Below are 18,969 nucleotides of genomic sequence, written 5' to 3'. Positions count from 1 at the left end.
CTTTTAACACACTGTCTAGGTTTGTCAGAGCTTTCCTGCCAAGAAGCAATCGTCTTCTAATTTCGTGGCTGCAGTCACCATCCACAGTGATTTTAGAGCCCAGGAAGAGGAAATCTGTCACTGCTTCCACCTTTTCCCCTTCTATTTGCCATGTAAATGATGGGACCAGATACAATGATCTTAGCTTTTTTGATATTGAGTTTTAAGCCAGCTTTTTCACTCTCTTTCACCCTCATCAAGAGGCTCTTTAGTTCCTCTTCACTTTCTGCCATTAGAGTGCTATCATTCACACATCTGAGGTTGCTGACATTTCTTTTTTTTTTAAATGTATATTTTTATTTATTTATTTATTTTTTTATATTAAAAGAAAATCCATCCTGAACCCTCCTCCCTCCTCCCTCCCCATACCATCCCTCTGGGTCATCCCTGTGCACCAGTCCCAAGCATCCAGCATCGTGCATTGAACCTGGACTGGCATCTCGTTTCATACAGCAAAAGAGACACTGATGTATAGAACAGGCTTATGGACTCTGTGGGAGAGGGAGAGGGTGGCAAGATTTGAGAGAATGGCATTGAAACATGTGACATTTCTCCCAGCAATGTTGATTCCAGCTTTTAGGACTCATCCAGTCCAGCATTTTGCATGACATGCACTGCTTATAAGTTAAATCAGCAGGGTGACAATATTCAGCCTTCATGAACTCCTTCACTAATTTTGAACCAGTTTATTTTTCCTTGTCTGCCTCTAACTGTTGCTTTTTGAACTGCATACAGCTTTCTCAGAAGACAGGTAAGGTTGTTCTGGTATTCCCATATCCATAAAAATTTTCCAAGTTGTTGAGATCCACAGTTTGGTGAGGTCAATGGAGCAGATGTTTTTCTGGAATTCCCTTACTTTCTCTATGTTCCAGCAACTGTTGGCAATTTGACCTCTGGTTCCTCTGACTTTTCTAAACGCAGCTTGAACATCTGGAAGTTCTAGGTTCACATAATGCTGAAGCCTAGCCTGGAGGAATGGAGCATAACCTTACTAGCATGGGAGATGAATTCAACTATTCAGTGGCTTGAACATTCTTTAGTACTGTGCTTCTTGGAAATTGGGATGAGGATTGACGTTTTCCAGTCCTCTGGCCCCTGCTGGCTTTTCCAAATTTTCTAACATATTGAGCGGAGCACTTTAACAACATCATCTTTTAGGATTTTGAATAGCTTTGCTGGCATTCTATCACCTCCACTAGCTTTATGGGCAGCTGTGCTTCTTAAGAACCACTTGACTTCACATTCCAGATTGTCTGGCTCTGAGTGAGAAACTACACCATTGTGATTATCTGGGTCATTAAGATATTTTTTTGTATAGTTGTTCTGTGTCCTTTTCCCATCTCTTCTTGGTCTATTCTGCTGTATTAAATCACAAAACACCAAAGAGTGAAAGTGATCTTGGGAACGAAGAACAAATTTTGAGACTAGGGTTTCTGATTTCAAATTGTATTAGAAAGCTATAGTAATCAAAACAGAATGGTTGGCTTCTGGCACAAAAACAGACATATTGATAAACAAAACAGAACAGAGAAGCTAGAAAGAAATCACAACCATATATTGTCAGTTAACTTATGAAAAAGGAGCCAAGAATATCCAGTGGGGAAAGGATAAGCTTTTCAAAATGGCACTGGGAAAACTGGATAGTCTTTTGAAAAAATGAAACTGTGCCCCTGTCTTTTACCATACACAAAAATCAACTAAAAAGGGATTAAAAATTTGAACATAAGACTTAAAGCGATTAAACCCCCAGAAGAAGACATTGAGGTAATCTTGCCATCGGTTTTTGCAACGAGTTTTTGGGTTTCACACCAGAAGCAAAGGCAACAACTGCAAAAACAAAGTAGTGGGACCATCTCCAACTCCAAACAAAGGAACGTCAACAAAATCAAATGGCAACCTACAGATTGACAGAAGACATTCTAAATCATATATTTGATAAGGGTTAACATCCAAAAATACATGAGACATTCAACTCAAGGGCAAAAAACCCCCAAATAATCCAAATTTTTAATGGAGCATAGAAAAACAAAAGCCTGTGCCTTCCTGGGATTACTTTCTTCATCTCCACTCACTTGTTTGACAATTACAGTTCAATGTGTATATTCTTCAGTCAATAGCAATCACCCCACAGTGAGCTATAGTATGTACTAAGAAGACCCCCACTGGGGAAAAAACAAACTAATATTTGCATACTTAAGAATGAGGCATATCCAAAGGAAGGTAATTTCCAGAGTTTACCACTCCATTGTTTTCTATGTTTCATTTCAAAATTGAGCCACCTAGTAAGGAAAATGACCTCAATCATACATAGATAGAAAATCAGTTTTAAATGGGAGAATTAATGGATTATAATTTCAGGGTAATTTATTACTACTGTTGTAACTGTAGTCCTTTTGGTTCTCTACAGCATCAGGATAATAATTAATTATAAATATTAATAGCAACATAGGGACACATACTACTAAAGTTATAGTGAATAGAGAAAAACATAGAATATATAAGGCAAGAAGTCAAAGTATGGGAAGTCAGCGATGGCAGTAACGAAAAGTGCAGTTTTGCCTTGAGATGAAGGAAGGTTCTCAAAGTTTCTTGAAATACCAAGAATGAGCCAGATGTGAGGAATTAGCTTAATTTGGAAACCAGAAACTCTACCAGAAGAAATTTAAGTTCATGAAAACATTACGATGCTAAAACCCAAAATTTAGATGGAGAATAGGGTTGGGTAGAGTATATAGACATTCAAAGTTCTCCATTGATTAGTGCATCAGGCACTCAAGGACCACCCTCACTGAAGTCTTTCTCTATTGCTCAACCTGCAGGTACCAGCATGGAGAAAGAGATAGCTCTACTCCACAGGCAGTGGAACCCTACTGTTATGTCCTCAAGGTTTTCTTTAAGAAGCATTCCATGTAGCAGATTTCCTCCATCCCATCCCATTGGGCTGACTCCCTATGGTCAACAGGTGTCCTCACCCTGGGGTCATTCCACAATCCCCATGGCTCCAGCTCCCAGCTTCCATGAACACCAGTGGACTTACAACCCTGTCCGAGGTATGAAAGGCTGCAGCATGGCTTGTCTATGTGGTTCTCACTCCATTGAGACTGTCACAGAGTAGTGAGTTCACTCCCCAACTGCTTCAAATGCCTCCCCTGTCCCAGTGGATGGCCATGGACGCGGGGATCTCTCCCCTGCACTTCAGCTCCCTCTCCCCCAGGTGCAGGCTGGTCCCACTTGCTCTGCTCCTTCTTTCCCCTTCCTCCTTGTCCCTTCTTTCCTTTGTCCTACCAAGTTCTGTGTGGATCCGGATGTTCCTTCTCAGTAGTCAGGGAGTCCTGCCAGGATTCACCTGGTCTTCTGTGAGAACTGCTGCATCTTTAGACATTCTTGATGCATCAGTGGAGAGAGGTATACCCCACTTCCACCTACCCCTCCGTCATCTTGTCCACCCCCATTTGTGCATGGATTAGAAATGAGATGCCTTTTCTATTAAGTAACACTGTCATCACCACACATGTTTAACTTTTGCTTTTTGAGGAGAACACAGGTAAGTTCCACTCTCTTCAGTTCAGTCAGTCATTCAGTGGTGTCCCACTCTTTGTGACCCCAGGGACTGTGGCAGCACAGGCTTCCCTGTCTATAATCAACTCCCAGAGCTTGTTCAATCTCATGATTAGATCTCATGATTAGATCATGAAGCTCAAACTTAGATCCTCAGACATTAATTTTTTATACATGAAAATATTTAACCTTTAAAAATATCTCCCTATTTGTCCTACCCTCCAGTCTTTGGCAATCATTTTTCTACTCTGAGTTCCATCTTTTGTTTTTTTTGGAACTCCTTATACTTGAGGCCTATGGTATTTGTCTTTCTCTGACTTAGTTCACTTAACATAATGCCCTCCAGTTTCATCCATGTTGCCACAAATAGAAGGATTTCTTTCTTTTTCTAATGGCTAAATAATATTTACCTATATTTGTCACATCACATTGTTTTAATCCATTCACCTGTTGAAAGATTGTTGTTTCTATAACAAGGCTACTGTGAATAATGCTGCAATGAACATGGGAATAGATCTCTCTTTGAGACAATGATTTCATTTCCTTTGACTATATATCCAGAAGTGGGATAATGCATCACATAACAGTTCTTTTAAATTTCTTGACGAACCTCCACAGTAGGTTTCCAAGGGAGTTGCATCGGTATCCATCCCTACCAACAGTGCATAAGCACTCCTTTTTCTCCACATCCTCAATAACATTTGTCATTTTTTACATTTTTGGTACTAGCCTTTCAAACGGGTATGTGGTGATATCTCTTGTGCTTTTGATCTGCATTTTGTTTGATTATTAGTGATGCTGAGTATCTTGTCATATACCTCTTGATCATCTATGTAGCATACATTATGTTTACTGTATTCCAATATACGAAACTCAGTTGTCTACCTATATATCAACAACAAACTATTACAAAATGGAATTAAGAAAACAATCCCATTTACTATTGCACCAAAAAAATATAAAACACTTAGAAATAAACTTAAGCAAGGTGTTGAAAGATTTTATACAAAACCTTTAAGACATGGTAAGAGAAATTTAAAAAGAATTAAAGATACATAAAGCTAGGTTTTCAATTCAATGTGTTTCTTGAGGTAGCATTTGTATTGCTATAAACTTCCCTCTTAGAACTGCTTTTGTTGCATCCTCTAGGTTTTAGATCATCGTGTTTTCATTGTTCTTTGTTTCTATGAATGTTGATATCCCTTATTTCTTCAGTAACCTGCTCACTATTTAGAAATGTGTTGTTTAATCACCATGTGTTTGTGTTTGTTAATGTGTTTTTTCCTCCTATAATTGATATCTAGTCTCATAGTCTTGGGGTCAGAGAAAATGCTTGAAATAATTTCAATTTCCTTAAATTTACTGAGGTTTGATTGTGACCCAAGATGAAGATAATGTTCTATGTGCACTTGAGAAGAAAGTCTATTCTTCTGCATTTGGATGGAATGTGCAGAAGATATCAGTTAGGTCTGTTTGCTCTAATATTTCCTTTTAAGCTTATGTTTCCTTATTAATTTTCTGTTCTGTTGACCTGTCCATTGGTGTAGGTGTGGTGTCAGCATGCCTACTATTATTGTGTTACGGTCAATTTCCCCTTTTGTGTCAGTTAGTGTTTACCTTATGTATTGAGGTGCTCTTATGTTGGGTAGATAAATAGTTAAAATTGTTATGTCTTTTTCTTGGACTGATCCTTTGATCACTTGGTAGTGTCCTTCTTTATCTCTTATAATAGTTTTGATTTTAAGGTTTATTTTTTCTGATATGAGAATTGCCAATCCGGCTTTCTTTTTTTTCCCATTTGCATGGAATATCTTTTTCCATCCTCTCACTTTCAGTCTGTATGTGTCTCTAGGACTGAAGTGGGTCTCTTGTAGACAGCATATATATGGGCCTTGTTTTTGTATCCATTCAGCCAATCTATGTGTTTTCGTAAGAATGGCAGAAGATAATAGCAAATAAAACAACTGATAAAAGATTGCTTTCCAAAATACAAGCAGCTCAAACAACTCAGTCATCAAAAGCAAAGGCAAGAACTGCAAAAATAAACCAGTGAGACCACATCAAACTCAAAACCTTCTGCATAGTAAAAGAAGCCATCAGTAAAATGAAATGACAACCTATGGAATGAAAAAAAAATATTTGCCAATCACATATTTGGTAAGGACTTCGTATCCAAGTATATATAAGAGACTTATAAAACTCAGTATGAAAATAAATCAAACACCCCAAATTATTAAATGAGCAAAGGAAGAGTAAGTGTTTTGAAAAATCTGAAGAGTAGACTGTGGATGACAGACACTGTAAGTTTTTCCTTCCAAAACAGAAGCCTGTGTCTTCCTGGCATTGCTTTCTTTATCTCCAATCACCTGTTTGGTGACTGCACTTCACAATATACATCCTTCACTCAATAGCAATCATCCTACCCTGAACTATATGTGCTAAGAATACCCTACTAACTATAAAAAACTAATAATTACATACTTAATCTTGAGGCATCTAAAATCCAAGGTGATTTTCAGAATTTTCCACTCCACTGTTTCCTACATTCTATTTCAAAATTGAAACACCTAGTATGGAAAAATGAGTAGGGGACCTCAGTAATACATGCATAGAAAGTCATTTAAAACTGGCAGCATTACTGGATTATAATTTCGGGGAATGTATTATTCCTAATACTATTGTAATTTTATTCCCTTTACTTCTCATGTACACTAGGTTGATATTTATTTAAAATAGTAAAAAAAAAAAATAGTAATTCCAACATAGAGATACATAGTACTCAAGTTACAGTAGATTGAGAAAGACAAGCTTATGAGGCAGGAAGTGAAATCACAGAAAATTAGCAATGGTAACAAAACAAGGGGAGTATTGCCTAGAAAGAAAGCCAGAGTTCTCTAATTGTTTGGAGACAACACAAACAAGCCAGATGTGAGCCAACCAGCTTAAACTGTGTACCAGAAACCGCACCAGAAGGAAAATGAAGTTCATAAAATATGCTGATGCTAAACGCCAACATTCAGACAGTAAGAGAATAGGGTAGGGTTTATGTAAATGCTGAAAACTACTCAGAGAGATAGACATGGAAGCAAATACACTAATGAGCATCAGAAAGATCAAAGCACAAAAGGGTCTGAAAAATAAATCGTAAAGAGACTTGGTAGTCTGATCAAAAAAATAAGAGAATCAAATTAGAAGACCAAAATATAAAGACTTCTGCACATGTTAGACCCAGAGAATGCTCAGGAGAGAAATTTTCGGCCTTAGTGACCAGCGAACAGAAGCCTCCAGCATCAGGAACAAAAACCCTGGGCAGGACTCACGACTGTGCGCTTCTGGGAACAGCCTCAGTTTCAAAGTTTGGGCACCATACCACCTAAAAGCGAAGGCAGACAAGGATTATAGCTTGCTATGACACTGAATCACAGACAGTAGTGTTTGTTAGTTTATTTTTCTCATGCAACTATAAAAAGTTAAAGAATCACTAACCAATGATAATTGACATCATCAGTTTCCAGTCAGATCCTCTTTAGTCATATAATGGATATCTGAACCTGTTACATGATCTCCAATAACAGTTTTAATAATTAAATTTATTGACGTTTAAGTGAAGCATAATTGCTTTACAATACTATACTGCCTTTGGCCAAACATCAACATGAATCAGCCATAGGTATACCTATGTCCCCCCGCTCTTGAACCTCCTTCCCACCTTCCTTCCCGTCCCACCCCTCGAAGTCGTTACAGAAAAATATGGAAGGCTTCACAAATTTGTGTGTCATCCTTGGGCAGGGACCATGCTAATCTTCTCAGTATTATTCCAACTATTTAATATATGTGCTACCAAAGCAAAGACATGAATAACCTTTTAATAGAAAAAAAATCATATAGTTAGTCATCTACCAATAAATGATCAATTACATTAGGAATTAGGGTATTCTTCTATATTTACCACCTCTAATAAAATTGAATTTTATAAGGTCCAAAGTTCCAAGAAGGAATTAAGCATACATTTATGCATAGCATATGTATACATGCACAGATATAGATGCACACAAATATGTCTATGTTATACAAGCTATTATTCTCCTTGCCTGTCACAATAAGCTCTTTAGTTGATGAGAGATATATTGCTAAATTTCTCCAAATTATATGTCTTCTTTTTGAGAACCACTTCTTTTATTTTCATCACCTAATTTTAACTAACCATTTTATTCTTAGATACCATGCCCATTTATACTAACTAAGAGCAGAGAAAACCTAGTAAATGCTAATATCTTATCCTTAATTAAATTACCAGTCTTTGGTAAATTGGAAAAAGAATCATGTTCAGATCTCATTCAGGAGGATAAAATCTCTATTTTATCAGTTCTCTTGTCCAAACTCAATTCTTGCTCACTTCAGTCTTAAATTCTCCTTACTTACAAAGGACAGACAGGAAAAGTAATACTAAAATCATGCTTGCAAGAGTCTATTTTTTTATGCTTCTGTTGGTCAAAGGTAGGGCCAGGAATAATTTCTGAAATATTACATACATCATGGAAGCATGAAGGTCTAGTTCTACTGTTAAAGAGGAGATGTTTGGAGAGGATTCAAAAACTAAGCCCCATGGGTTGTCAGGATGTACTCCTGACCAGACAGATAAATTTTGTCCCTAAAGAGTCAAAGTCAGGGAAAGGCAGGCCTTGTTTGCAGAGCCGATGATGTTGTCTTGGGTGCTGACCAGGTAATATTCTTGTATTACCATTTGGAGATTTATTTGCTATTTTCTCGAAGAAACAAGTGTAAAGAGAGGATTAAAGATGAATAAAAGTAGAAGAGCTGTGAAGGTGCCTAGAAGAGAGGCTAGCCAGGAGAACCAGGCCCCCACACTGATAATTGCCAAAGACTTTAACAGTGAGTGTTTTATAGACAGAGCAGAACAAGTGGATAAAACCAATGTTCTAGGGTCACTGCTGTTTTGCAGTCAAAGGCAAAATATTTTTCTCTTTAAGCAGAGTCATCGAGCTCCGGAAGCAGTCCTGGTTACACACATGCAGACCGGGAGCCACAGGCATGTGTGATGTGACATCAGGAGGTGGACAGATGAGTGTATTGGTGCCCGGTGACCTGCATCTGCTAATAATGGGACCTGGGGAAAATTACTTGCCCTCTCCAAGTCATTGCCTCTTCATTACCATAACTTGATGATCATAGTGAAGATTAAGTCTATCTCACAGGGTTCCTGTGAAACACAAATTTTAAGATGTTTTAAAGCTCTTGGGAAAGTATCACCTTGGGTTACTAAGGTGAGCGAGCAGATCCAAGGTACAGTATCCTTTTTCTCTTAGTATTCTCTCTGTACTCAATAGTAGTGATCAGTCAGTCATGTGTTTACTCTTACCCCAGTGTGATGGTAAACCATACAGATCAACTAACTTTTCTTGTCATTTCAGTGTCTAAAATGCAAGCATTACTCAATGTAGAGTGAAAAACTTACAAACTCCTACAGGTCCTCGCTGCACAGAGTCTGCAGAGTCAGAACATTAAACTGTCTTAAAAAAAAATGGCCTAAAAACTCTGGCTCAGAATTAAGTGCCAAATGTTTGCAGAGCACAGAAGTACTTCTGGGAGCAATACAAAATTACAGGGAGTAACCTACTTCTCCAACTCTCTATCTGTGCAATATCATCATCCTTTTAAATTGACTCAGAAATCACTCCTTCTTCCCCAACCCAGCTACTACAGCACCAACTCCTGCTCAGAGCAACAGGGAAAGAGAAGGCTTCCCTCCACGGGATGGATCTGATAATCTTAGGTGACTACATCATCTCAAAATGGCTCATATTTTTAATTAAACAGGGTCCTGCCTGCTCCTGTTGCTGGTCATGTCAAATCTGCTACTGTGCCAAGGCAACTCATGCCTGTGCTCCTGTCCTGCCGTGACTGACATCCCCCTGGAATCCCTAACAGTACTGTTACTCAATGCCTCCAGGCTGTCCCACAACATCCTTAAGCATTCCAGAACAATGTTCCATGAGTTTGTAAGTACTGTGTGGTGGTGGTGGTTTAGTTGCTAAGTCGTGTCTGACTCTTGAGACCCCACGGACTGTAGCCTGCCAGGCTCACAGATGGAACCCTCGCATAAGTGACTGAGCTATACTGTCCTTTCAACAAGAAGGCTGCATCAGCCAAACTTCAAATAACATAGTCTCTAGGTCAAAGAAGCCATCAGCTCATAAGATGTGGACTACAAAGAAAGGATCAGTTTTGGGAAATCTCAAAGATTCCTAAGAGGTGCAATAACTTTTTCAATTTCCTTTCATTCATTTTCTTTTGTAAATTTCCAAAATAAATGATTTTGTATTTGTCAGCGAAGAATGCCATAAAAGAATAGAATAGACTCAGTGGAATAAACAACAGAAATTTATTTCCTTACAGTTCTGGGGTCTAGAAGTCCCAGATCAGGGTGCCAGCAAGGTGAGGTTCTGGTAAGAACTCTTTCCTCTCAGGCTGGATTCTCCATGTGTCCTCACACAGGGTGGTGGGTGGGGAAGAGAGAGAGAGGAAAAGACACAGAGACACAGAGGTAATTCTCTGGTGTTTTGCTTCATGAAGACACTAAATCTATTGAATCAGTGTTCCACCCTACGGGCTGATTTAACCTTAATGGGCTTCCTGGTGGCTCAGATGGTAAAGAATCTGCCCGCAATGTGAGAGACCTGGGTTCTATCCCTGGGTCTGGACGATTCCCTGGAGAAGGGAACTGCAAGCCACTCCAGTAATCTTGCCTGAGAAATCCCATGGACAGAGAAGTCTGGTGGGCTACAGTCCATTTCAAAACACAGCACTTTGGCAGTTAGGTGTCTAACACATGAACTTGAAGAACATACATTCAGCCCACAGTACTACCTGACACAAAGCACTTTTAGGTGGGACTGGGGAGAAGGAAGCATGTTGATTTTCTGGTCCTGCAGTGTCTCTCTGGGCTTTCTTCTCCAGGCTCAGAGTAAATAGCCAATAACTGAGAATGCTCTGCAGTGAACTGGGAAGATGGAACATGTTAAACAAAGCTGAATCCCGGTCACAAAAACGAATACTGGTAGTTTTTTTAATGCTACAAATTATTGTTTTAAGATTTGAAGTGAATAGCTTTAGAGCTACAGTAGAAGGAGAGTTTACAATTGGAAACAATTATTCTCTTTCTGAAGAAGGTACTTGAAAATTGTGTGTTGATTCTTTTAGCCAATCAAGGAGCACACAGTAGAGCAGACAGCTAATAAAAGGCGGTGTTAAAGGTTTCTATTAAATTCACGTAGTTCTTTTTACTCACTAGTTTTTGCTTCATCCTCCATTTTGACTGTCCATTTTTTTAAAAACTCTTCCAAGTAATCTCTTTAAATGTTCATAACTTTCGCTAAAGATTACTTTTTCTCTATCAATGTGTTAGCTAGATTTTTCTACTCTTATTATTCTCAGTCCATTGCTTAGTATTTCCTATAACTTTATGCCATGTTTTTCTGCAGTACCATTTTCTCACCATAAACAGCATTGTATTCTGCACCTGGGATGAACACTAAGCTTTTTGGTGTGCGGATCAGAGATAAGTCAGAGTCATAACCGTATAACTCCTTGCAAGGGAATATATTTGCTCTAACCCACACTAAACAAGAGACTAAATGGTTAAATATAGGTGCATGCATGCATTCTAAGTCACATCAGTTGTGTCCAACTCTTTGCAATCCTACTGACTGTAATCCAACAGGCTCCTCTGTTCATGGGATTTGCCAGGCAAGAATACTGGAGTAGGCTGCTGTACCCTCTTGCAAGGGATGCTCCTCACCTAGGGATCAAACCTGAGTCTTCTTATATCTCCTGCATTGGCAGGAATGTTCTTTACCACTACCGTCACCTGGGAAGCACCAAGTATTGGTACAAAAGTGCTATATTTGGTTCAAATACTAAAAACAAAACAAAACAAAACAAAAACAAAAAAAAACCAGATAAAAAAAAAAGAGAAGGGAAAAGGTTGAACTTAGAAAAGTTACATGTAAAATCATTTCTATAGAGACAATGTATAGAAAAAAAAATAGAAAAAGTAGGAAAAAGATGACTTTCAAATTTTGTGATGCCCGCTAGTTAGAAAAATTACATGACTATCAAACATGTTAATGTTCTGGTAATGGGTTCATCTACCGAATGCCCAACAACCCTAACTAATTGCCTGATCACTTTCAGGATGTAAAATATGCCCAGGGCAAACTGTACTATATCAATGCCAACAAGAGCTGCCACACCAATTCCCTCCAAACTCCCGAAGAACCAGAAAAAGTCCTAGAGACGAACGTGAGTCTTTCACCTGGGTTTTTCACTGGATCAAATGAGACAGTATGTAGCTTACCAGGCTTCAGATTATTAGAGGGAATGGTAACTGTACATGCAGAAAAAGGTGGAGGAACCATAAGCAACTGAAGAGAAATTATATTATGCACTTGATGAAGCATGAGTGAAATCAAGGGATGACTAAAGATCTGTAGTAGCAAATAAATAACAGATCCATAAATTGTGCATGCAGACAACTTTAGTTCAACCAATGCATTAGACACAGGATTGCAGCTATTATACTGTACGAAAACAAGAAATTAATGGGAACTTCCATGTGTAAAATATAAGATTGCAAAATTCATGAATATGTAAGAAACACACCCCAGTTTTGAGTACTCCCTGTTACTAGTGACTCCTATGTGGGAGTCCTATACTGCACCACCCGAGCCACCGCATCTGCCTTTCAAGGCTCTCCTGATTCTGCTTCTACTTCTCTAACACCTCCTTCACTCGTCATTCTCAATGACTCGTCTGTCACCTTTTATTCTTAATTTGTAAGTCTCCCCCACAATGGCCTATAAAACATTGCTTTCCTTCTCATGGCCACAACACTTGCCTCTTTTCTGATGGCAACACAGTTTACATATCAAGCCTCAATCATTTATGGCAACTCCAAATTTTCACCATTATATTCTCTCCTTTCTGATTTCCTGCATTATCCTTCCTCCTAACATTATTTAAAATATTTTCACATGCATCCCCCCTTATAATACTATCTTCTCTCTCTACAACTTTCTTAATGATACCAGCATTCTTTTCCTCTGTTAAGCTCATCCTATTCAGTTCTCTGTTCTTTACCAGACACGTGTACCCCAATGTTCATCGCAGCACTGTTTATAATAGCCAGGACATGGAAGCAACCTAGATGCCCATCAGCAGATGAATGGATAAGAAAGCTGTGTTACATATACACAATGTAGTATTACTCAGCCATTAAAAAGAATACATTTGAATCAGTTTTAATGAGAAGGATGAAACTGGAACCTATTATACAGAGTGAAGTAAGCCAGAAAGAAAAACACCAATACAGTATACTAATGCATATCTATGGAATTTAGAAAGACGTTAACAATAACCCTGTGTACGAGACAGCAAAAGAGACACTGATGTATAGATAAGTCTTATGGACTCTGTGGAAGAGGGAGAGGGTGGGGAGATTTGGGAGAATAGCATTGAAACATGTATAATATCATGTATGAAACGAGTCACCAGTCCAGGTTCGATGCACGATACTGGATGCTTGGGGCTGGTGCACTGGGACGACCCAGAGGGAGGGTAGGGGAGGGAGGAGGGAGGAGGGTTCAGGATGGGGAACACAGGTATACCTGTGGTGGATTCATTTTGATATTTGGCAAAACTAATACAATATTGTAAAGTTTAAAAATAAAATAAAATTAAAAAAAAAACAGTTCATGGCTGTAAAGAAATCAAGCATTAACTAGAGATATTCAGTCTCTGGGATTTTCAGGCTCAATTCTGCTAGTAGTAGTGAACTAGGGGGGACCCTCCACTGTGAATCCCACTGATGCTGTTACTAAAGACAACGCTGTGCCATTTTCTGCCCTGAGACATGTCAACAAAACAGACTGTTCTGATGTCAACAGGGGGCTCGTGTTGGGATCAACTGAGGAGAGAAAGCCTGTTTAGGAAAATCATGTCTTTTCATTGTCCCTTTGTTGTAATATCATAAAACAATCTCCAATCAAACATCAATACGAAGGACTCATCTGATTCATTAATACGAATGAATCACTGGGTGACAATGATGTGGCCACAGGTGGAATCCCTCTTTCCTGGGTCAGGCACTGCAGCACGTACTGACTCGCGTAAATGCTTAGATTCTCTCACGGAAATATACAAACATAAAAGAACTCACTGAGTGGTGGTAGAATTTCAGAGGAAAAAATAAAATTTTTTATGTTATAAATTAGAATGCATCAGAAGAATTAGTTCTTAAAATAATCTAAATTTTTAATAATTCAGCAAAGTGTGAACTAATAGCTTGCATTTTATAATTTTGCAACTTTTACTACCTTCAAAAATCTCTGCATGCACATAGGAATAACCAAAATTTTTTCAGTTCAGCAGCTCTAAGCAAAGATCACATGTTACCAAAACCACTGAATTATGATTATTTTAATGAGACCATTTCTTCTGGTTGGTTAGATTAAAGACCCTAGTAAGTGGATACTCATGTTACTGTACTCCTGGAATAGACCTCTGTATCATCTAGTCACAGACCTGCGGAGTATGAAAGAAGTCTCAGATTCTATTCAATCAAATGCCAGAGAGAGTGTGAAAAATCTACTAGAACTTCAAGCACTCATAGAGAGGCAATTCTGCCAGGTGAGCATCCTGCAGAGGGCTTTCTTGCTTTGTTCATGAATGAAAGAGGTCACCACTGTAATGCGTAATGTGTTTGGAATTATCTCATTTTGTAAGAAAAAGATTCATGACTTCTATATTCTAGACTGCTACTACATAAAGCAAGAGCCTTAGTCATTCATAGTGATAGATTCTACTGTAAAGGAATCAGAATTTCACTGCAGTTTTTGACATGTGTAGCCTTCCCTGCATTGCACACAATTCCACCAAAAGCTTGCCTCTTCCTTGGCACAGGTGGTTGAAATATTTTCAAGAGTAAGAGAACTAGAGAACAGAATTTCCAAGATCAGCATTTTCTTCAAAGTAACCCAGGACATCTGCTATTGAAGTTCCACTTGTCTTCTTTCTCTGTTCTCATCAAATCAAAGGATAAGAGTGGGAAGGAAGAAAAGAGAAAGTTAAAACTAATCTTGAGTTATGTTTCTACATTTTAGATTCCTAATTGTTTTTTCATAGGCTGGCTTCAAAATCCATATATAGAGATTTTTATATACGTATGTCTTCCCCAAATCTTAATTTGATAATTAGAAGCAAAAAAAAATTAGCAAATCTTAATAAAACACATAAGAAGTCATTATCTTTTGGGTATTCAGATTATTTTTCCAGTAAGGCGGAAGATGTTGAAGGCTCGCATTTACTGGTGTGGACTCCCATCCCTGGAGTCCAGCGATGAAGATGTGCGTCATTCTGAATTTTATAAGCTGTTCAAGTGCCTGTATAGGGATTCACGTAAAGTTGACATGTACACCACGATCCTGGGATGCCGACTCAGCAACTCGTGCTAAATCCACATCCATCCCATCCAGCTCTGAGGTGGTCATAATGATCTAACCCATAGCAAGCTTGTTTGAAATTTATAGCTTTTTAATGTATGCTATGTAAAATGGGTCTCCTCTTAAAAAAAATAAACACAGACTCTGCAGAGATGTCAAAATCTAAGAGGGCAATTTCTTAACATTTCTTATCTTCATTTAATTGAAAATCAAAAGAAAATCCACCCCTACAATTGAGAGAATGAAGCGCCTATTAAAATTAGTCACAAATAGCAGAACCTGGCATTACAAAGAAGATCATTAAGATACTACTTAAGAATAACAGCCAACTATTCTGGTCAAGTTATTAGAATCAAAGAATTAGACAATTGTTCATGGTTCTGGTCATGCTACCAAGAAGACTGAATTCTCAAGATTCTTTATGAAAGCCAGCCACGAACTGTCACCCATCACAGTCTTACATCAGATAATATAAGTGCTTCGCACCTTTGTATAAATAGCATGAGGTTTACTGAACTGTGTAAAGATTGTTAGGATGCTGTCTTTGTCCTTCTGCATTGCTATAACACAGGCTTAAAAACAATGGAAATGGATTTCCACAGTGGGGTAATGCAGGGTCCTTTCTGGTCACACACTACTTACTGTATCCTCACACGGCGGGAGAGCTCAGGAGCTCCGTGTGTCTCATATATAAAAGCACTCATCTCATTGAAGAGGCTCCATCCTTATAACTCCATCACCTCACAAAGGCACCACCTAGGGTTACCATAACCATGAGAATCAGGATTTCATCATATGAAATTTCTGGGGGCACAAAGGCTGAGACCATAGCAGATACAAAGGTGAACTGGCTCATCCTCCTGCAGTGGCTGTCGTCACCCACACTCCACTGATCCTCATTTCCTGCATCACCTTGCAGCCATTCCATACATTCTATCACTCTGGGTTTCACAAGTCCAGGTCATTCAAGTGTCAGCTCCATCTCATATTCAGCCTATTCAATGTCTCCCTCTTCCCTGCTGAGGCCCAGGGGACCTACCAGGAAATGCAGATGTGTCCATTTCTGCAAGGTCCCTTCTCTCTCCCTCTCTGGATCTTCATTCCTTGGGCCATGTTGGATCAGAGTAGATGGTAATGAGATGGGAAAGTTCTGACATCACTGACTTACATGGTGCTGTTGTAGCCTTCTCTTGGTCCAGATGGACTGATCTGAAATTCCCCCTGACTGACAAGTGTTTCCCTTGAGGGGTGATTTTCCAGGTGAATCACCAGGTGAATTCCCTGGTGATTTTCCAGGACATTCACAAGTTGAGGATCTCCACATCATCAGATCAGATCAGATCAGTCGCTCAGTCGTGTCCGACTCTTTGCGAGCCCATGAATCGCAGCACGCCAGGCCTCCCTGTCCATCACCAACTCCCAGAGTTCACTCAGACTCACGTCCATCAAATCAGTGATGCCATCCAGCCATCTCATCCTCTGTCGTCCCCTTCTCCTCCTGCCTCCAATCCCTCCCAGCATCAGAGTCTTTCCCCAACATCATAGTTTACTTTAATCAGGGGAAATGTTGTGGAACCCACAGCTCCCCACCTACTGTAGTCACCAGAGCCTCTCTTTTCCCTCACTCTGCAAGCACCATCTGGAGAATATTAAGCAGCCCATAGTCAGCTGCTTACTAGCTGACCCACAGGAAACCCATGTATCATAAACACTCTGAACAATTGAATGGCAGATATACTGGTGTGCATCTGTCTACCTCCTGGGGATTCTGGACAATTGTCCAACTGGTCACATAGACACTGAGTAGATCAGAACGCTGGATTTAAAAGCACATTTATCTGAGAAGTGAGATACCATTCTCTCTTCCTTTTAGAGTAACTATCCTTGTCATTAATTATTTGGCCTTACAAACATGCCTTAGTAGGTCCCAGAATTATAAAATCCTCCAAATAGACTGAATCTCTACTGAGACTGGATTAGGGTTGCTCAGCTTGTTCAATAGCCTCCAAACAAACTGGGATGAGGGCCAATCTCTTGACTGGCTGTCCTAAGAAGTCAGCAATGTTTCTGGGCCGGTTTTGTACCATCTTTAGGGCTTCAGCAGTAATTCCTAGTAAACAGAAAATGGGAAATCAAAAGGTAGAAGGGAAAGGGGGATGAATAAGAGAGAAGGAAGAGAGACAGAAGGAAGGAAAAGCAGCAAAGAGAAAGTGTCAAGGACTCGCAAGAAGGAAATCGTAACTATTTCTAGTGACAGATGTTCACCAGATCTATTGCGGTGATCATTTTGCAATATATATCAAATAATTACATTGTACACCTGAAACCAAAATAGCATTATATGTCAATATGATCTATGTATAATGATACCTGAAAGTGAAATAGCATATTTGTCAATGTGACCTATGTATAATGATCATATAATCATTATGTTATATACATAACACATATGCATACATTCAGTTAAGTTCAGTCACCAGGCTCCCCTGTCCTCCACCATCTCCTGGAGCTTGCTCAAACTCATGTCCATCAAGTCAGTGATGCGATCCAACCATCTCATCCTATCTGCCTTCTCCTTCTCCTCCTGCAATCCACCTTTCCCAGCATCAGGGTCTTTTCCAACGAGTCAATTCTTTGCATCAGGTGGAAAAAATTATTGGAGCTTCAGCTTCAGTATCAGCCCTTTCAATGAATATTCAGGGCTCATTTCCTTTAGTATTGACTGGTTTGATCTCCTTGCAGTCCAGGGGACTCTAAAGAGTCTTCTCCAACACCGCAGTTGAAAAGCATCAGTTCCTCAGTGCTCAGTGTTCCTCAGTGCTCAGTTTCCTTATGGTCCAGCTCTCACATCTCACTGACTGCTGGAAAAACCATAGCTTTGACTAGATGGAATTTTATTATATATATAAACATATATGTACACACAGCTATGTAAGGAAAAGTTTTGGAAAGAAATATAATTCTATTTTGGATGAAGAAAACAAATCAACTTGTACATATTTTTTTTGCAAATGTGCACTTTAGCTATCGTGTTAGGTCTAAAACTTTATATTCAAATGTAGGTTATGTTTATGCTGATGAAACAGAAACATGACTTAACCTTGTAACATTAGCTGCAGAACAGCTTATTTACAATAGCTAATCAAAACCACAAAATTTTGAAACCTATAGGCCTGCCCAGTATTCTGCTATTTGTCATTTAACCAAGTGATCATTGACTTAATTCCTCTTGACTCAGAAACTCTTATAGGTGCTTCGTTTACATCAATAAACTAAGCAGGCAGACACTTATTCTCATGGAACTGATATTACAGCCTGGGGAAGACAGATAATCTGCAATAAACATGAATCCAAGTACATTATATGGTATGTTAACAGGTGATCTGTACTATGGGAAAAGAAATAGTAAAGCAGAGGATGGGGATTAGAAAATAAAGGTGAAGAAAGGGAAGTGATTTAAAGAAAAACAACCTAGACCACACTGAGGGGAGCAAACATTCTCTCTTGCATTCAAGATTCAAGTTTTCCCCTGCCCAGGCAGGTCTCTTGGTCTTCGACCCAACTTCAGAAATGTTTCCGTCTCTGAGGCTGTATGCAAACGCATGCAAACATGAATGTTCTGAACATTCTGCCTCTCTTCAGTTGAAAGGTTTCATAAAAAATTGTTGGTAAACTCTCCCAAATTAAGTAACATTTTATGCAGCAAATTTTGATAATTTTCTGTTTCCTGAAGAACTAATCTCCAACTTATTTTCCATTTTTCAACACACTGTCAGTGACCTAATTATATTATGTAAAAATATTATATATGCATTGCTATTCTAATATATTATGACATTTTAAAAATATACAC

The 18,969-nt window shown here is 38.9% G+C and overlaps 1 protein-coding gene and 1 non-coding gene across 2 annotated transcripts; one reads left to right on the top strand and one right to left on the bottom strand.

Moving 5' to 3' along the window:
- The first annotated feature begins 2,687 nt into the window (after positions 1 to 2,687).
- LOC133235960 (placental prolactin-related protein 3-like) lies at positions 2,688 to 15,134 on the top strand. Its single transcript, XM_061397726.1, has 5 exons — positions 2,688 to 3,089; positions 9,436 to 9,617; positions 11,812 to 11,919; positions 14,125 to 14,304; positions 14,937 to 15,134. The coding sequence occupies exons 1-5, from the start codon at positions 2,867 to 2,869 to the stop codon at positions 15,126 to 15,128; spliced, it is 885 nt and encodes a 294-aa protein (XP_061253710.1). The 5' UTR covers positions 2,688 to 2,866; the 3' UTR covers positions 15,129 to 15,134.
- LOC133237115 (U6 spliceosomal RNA) lies at positions 7,342 to 7,446 on the bottom strand. Its single transcript, XR_009733145.1, has one exon. It is a non-coding gene; the product is annotated as a U6 spliceosomal RNA (small nuclear RNA).
- Positions 15,135 to 18,969: the final 3,835 nt, after the last annotated feature.

Source organism: Bos javanicus, chromosome 23 (genome assembly GCF_032452875.1).
Source record: "Bos javanicus breed banteng chromosome 23, ARS-OSU_banteng_1.0, whole genome shotgun sequence".
Classification (NCBI taxonomy): domain Eukaryota; kingdom Metazoa; phylum Chordata; class Mammalia; order Artiodactyla; family Bovidae; genus Bos; species Bos javanicus.
The sequence above is the reverse complement of the archived record's forward strand: the minus strand, read 5'-3'. Positions and strand labels throughout refer to the sequence as shown.

What these genes read in the sequence shown, in the direction of transcription:
- LOC133235960 (XM_061397726.1), top strand. Translation starts at nt 2,867, where the DNA reads ATGGAGAAAGAGATAGCTCTACTCCACAGGCAGTGGAACCCTACTGTT. An exon ending in GACTTACAACCCTGTCCGAG is followed by an intron (nt 3,090 to 9,435) that starts GTATGAAAGGCT and finishes TTAATTAAACAG; the next exon opens with GGTCCTGCCTGCTCCTGTTG. An exon ending in AAAAAGTCCTAGAGACGAAC is followed by an intron (nt 11,920 to 14,124) that starts GTGAGTCTTTCA and finishes CTGGTTGGTTAG; the next exon opens with ATTAAAGACCCTAGTAAGTG.